Source organism: Loa loa (genome assembly GCF_000183805.2).
Source record: "Loa loa unplaced genomic scaffold supercont3.178, whole genome shotgun sequence".
Classification (NCBI taxonomy): domain Eukaryota; kingdom Metazoa; phylum Nematoda; class Chromadorea; order Rhabditida; family Onchocercidae; genus Loa; species Loa loa.
This window is the reverse complement of record NW_018108358.1, coordinates 22,594-25,844: the sequence shown is the minus strand read 5'-3', so window position 1 is coordinate 25,844 and position 3,251 is coordinate 22,594. Positions and strand designations below refer to the sequence as shown.

Genomic DNA, 3,251 nt, shown 5'->3' with positions numbered 1-3,251 from the left:
TATATGTATATATATATATATATTCTACACGGGATATCTCGCGGAGTCGTTTCCATTTAAATTGAACAATTTCAACGAGGTGTGCATGCCAATGTCAGTGAGTCAGCGAGTTAGTCAGTCAGTCAGTCATCCAGTCAGCTGATGGGAAGCAGGCGAGGAGGGTATTGCTTGTTAGCTGCCTTCTGTCATTCTCTGCTACTTCTGACGTGTGGCTGGCTCATACGTTGTTACCTGTCATCATCGACACTATCGTCACCATCAAGACGTCGTCACTCGAATCTGATGGGCTTCAGACCGGTTCTTCTTCCCCTTCGCTTCCATCGGAGTAGCGCACATATGTTTGTTTGTCCATACCGACTCTCAGGTAACTTTTCACAAAAAATTCCAGGCGACGATTCACTGTGTAGTTGATGTGCTGCTGGATCGTTTCTTGCTTTTTTTACCTACTCATTACTCTCCATTTCATTTTCTTCCCAGAAAGTTTTTCGGAATAGGGAAAGCAACTGCTTGTAGTTTTTTCCTTCTAAAAGTTACTTAGAAACATTTACACTTCCCGATATCCAACATCCAACCACACTACTGCTTCTAATATTCCGAAATGAAATTTTGATGCGTGCTGTTCACTTTACTGCGTTTGTTCGTCAAGAACAGCATGTAATTAATTCATTTTGTTGAAGATTTATTCCTATCTCTTTTTTTCTTTATCTGCTAAAGGATTAAACTATTGGTATTAAGTTGATCGAGCTATCAAAGCCGTATATATATATATATCTTAGGCTAGAACTCCATAAGATTAAATTATATCGTTAGCAGAAGGAAGCATCACATCGTATGATGCTTCATGCTTTATGATGATATTATCCGGTGAATGACGTTCCCTCTTTACCGTGATATGTGACATTCACTTCTCCAACCCTTGATATGTGACACTCACTTCTTTTTACCGTGGTGTGAAACAACATTTTCATTCATTATCACTCGTTTCTACTGAACACCGACTGTCCCATTGTTTAATAATTAACCGAGTCAGATAAAATGAACTTATCACTGTAACCAATTATTAATAGTGCTGGTGTGGAAAAGATGCGGTTGAGCCTCTGCTGTTTCCCTGGCTTCAGAAATTCCGTTCAAATTTCTCATGTAACAAGTGCTACTGAACACAGTGATGCCGAAATAAATTTCTTGTCAACTATTTTACAGCATGTTATGATGAGATTTGCTCATGACGATCCTCATGGATGGAATTACATCACTTATGATGGATATGTAGTTGCAGTCGATTTGTTTGCAGCAGAAAACCATTGTTGTTGATTTTGGGTTTTTCCATACACATTGTTGAAATTTTGAGAAATTAGGCTGCGCATCCTAACATGAATATGCTCTAAAATTAATTACACACTTTGTCAAAGTGAATACTTTAGGGCATAGGACGTGAGATTTGAAACTGTTCTTTCTTTTGCTATTCATTACGTTACGCGAGATTTTTTCTCTTCATAATCGAATAGAAGCAGTAATTTCTTTTGTCATGTTCCCAGTTCATTGTTGTCCTTGACAATAACTGGTGAACTTAATGAAATACTGGCATAAGTTAACTACGGATAAAAATACAAAATACATAAAATATAAGTTAAGATTAACTGTGATTTTCTTGCGATTTTGTGAAATCATGTGTTGTTCCTCGGATACCAGTTTTTATTTTTGTTTCTTTTATAGATTATGTCACATAACAATGCCGTCGATTCACCAAACGTTGGGAATTTATATTAGAAATTAGCATAAATTTTTCTCAAAATATTTTGACTTTTGAATTTCCATTGTAGAACGGAACGATCCTCACAAATTAGGGAATTGCTTTCTAACAGTTAATTCGAATTTTAAAATCATTTCAAACTTGCTGCTCTCAGTAATTCTGGATCTCAACTTTGCAACGTGAATAAAATCAGGGATTTACTTTTGAAGCTACTAAGTTTATGCTGTTGAAATAGTTTTCATTATAAAGTTCAGTTTTTCGTTTAATCTTTATGAAGTTTAATCTTTAATTTAAAACTAGTGACCAACCGCTTATAACTCGAATCTCGAGCAAACCCATAACGAAAAGCGTTGCAATACAGTTGCTTGGTATAGTTGAATTTGACGAGTGATTTTATTTGTATTAATTTATGAATTTCTTCGGCACATTTCGTTTCATTTCATTTCGTTATTTCTCAGATGTTTCACATTTTGGATTCTTCACGCTAAACCTTAATTTCTTAACAGATTAAAGGCGCTGTGGCTACCTGCAATTTTGTGCTCTAAGTGATCGATCATTTTTCCTTTCATAAACATATCGAAAGGAATATTATTCGGATACCTTGTGTGTACTGTATTTTCTTGGGTTTCCCCTGCTGCTCGGATTTGGCTTCATCGCTTCACGCTTAGTACTGATCAAGTTGCGTTTTGGGTGAAAAGAAAATGTTATCAGCATCTTCTGGTAATTGTGGTGCTTCTGTAACGGTTACTAAAACCGCTGCAGCTAAGAACGCCGTTACGATTGGTGATTGCTATATGGTGGCGTCGAATGGCATCCCAACAACGAGCTGTGGACGATTTGAAGGTGATGACGATGGTGGTGACAATGAAAGAAGGAGTAGTGGCGTCTGCGATGCTAATAATAGTATCATACCTATGGAGTCTATCCCGTCATCATCCTCATCAGCATCGTCATCATCTGGACTAGGACCAGCTGGAGTTATGCCAGTGGAAGGCACTAATGCCGCAGGTAAAGAAGATCTGGGACCGGTTTCTAGGGATCGTTGTAATACTTGGCCGATGCGACGATCACAACTTGACATAAATGCCCAAACTAGTCCGCTAATCCATGAACAAATCCCGGAAGAGGAGACTGAGTAAGTTCATTATTATTAGCATCTCTTTTTACTATCTGTTCTGTCTTCATTGTTAATAATACCTCATCCGCTGCTCAAGAAAATACTTTCTTTTGATGACCACTGATTGACATTTTATTATTATTATTATTTATTATTATTATTATCATTATTATTATTATTATTATTGTTATTATCATTATTATTTATTATTATTATTATTATTATTATTATTATTATTATTATTATTATTATTAATTATTATTATTATTATTGTTATTATTATTATTGTTATTATTATTATTATTATTATTATTATTATTATTATTATTATTATTATTATTATTATTATTATTATTATTATTATTATTATTATTATTATTATTA

General features: G+C 34.7%; 1 protein-coding gene across 1 annotated transcript in view; it reads left to right on the top strand.

Annotated features, from left to right (window-relative positions):
* The first annotated feature begins 2,254 nt into the window (after nucleotides 1-2,254).
* Nucleotides 2,255-3,251, top strand: part of LOAG_18029 (fork head domain-containing protein) — a 13,871-nt gene continuing 12,874 nt past the window's right edge. The window contains exon 1 of the mRNA XM_020450699.1: nucleotides 2,255-2,885. Coding sequence (XP_020305586.1) covers nucleotides 2,452-2,885 — 434 coding nt within the window. The 5' untranslated portion in view covers nucleotides 2,255-2,451. The remainder of the gene's footprint in view (nucleotides 2,886-3,251) is intronic.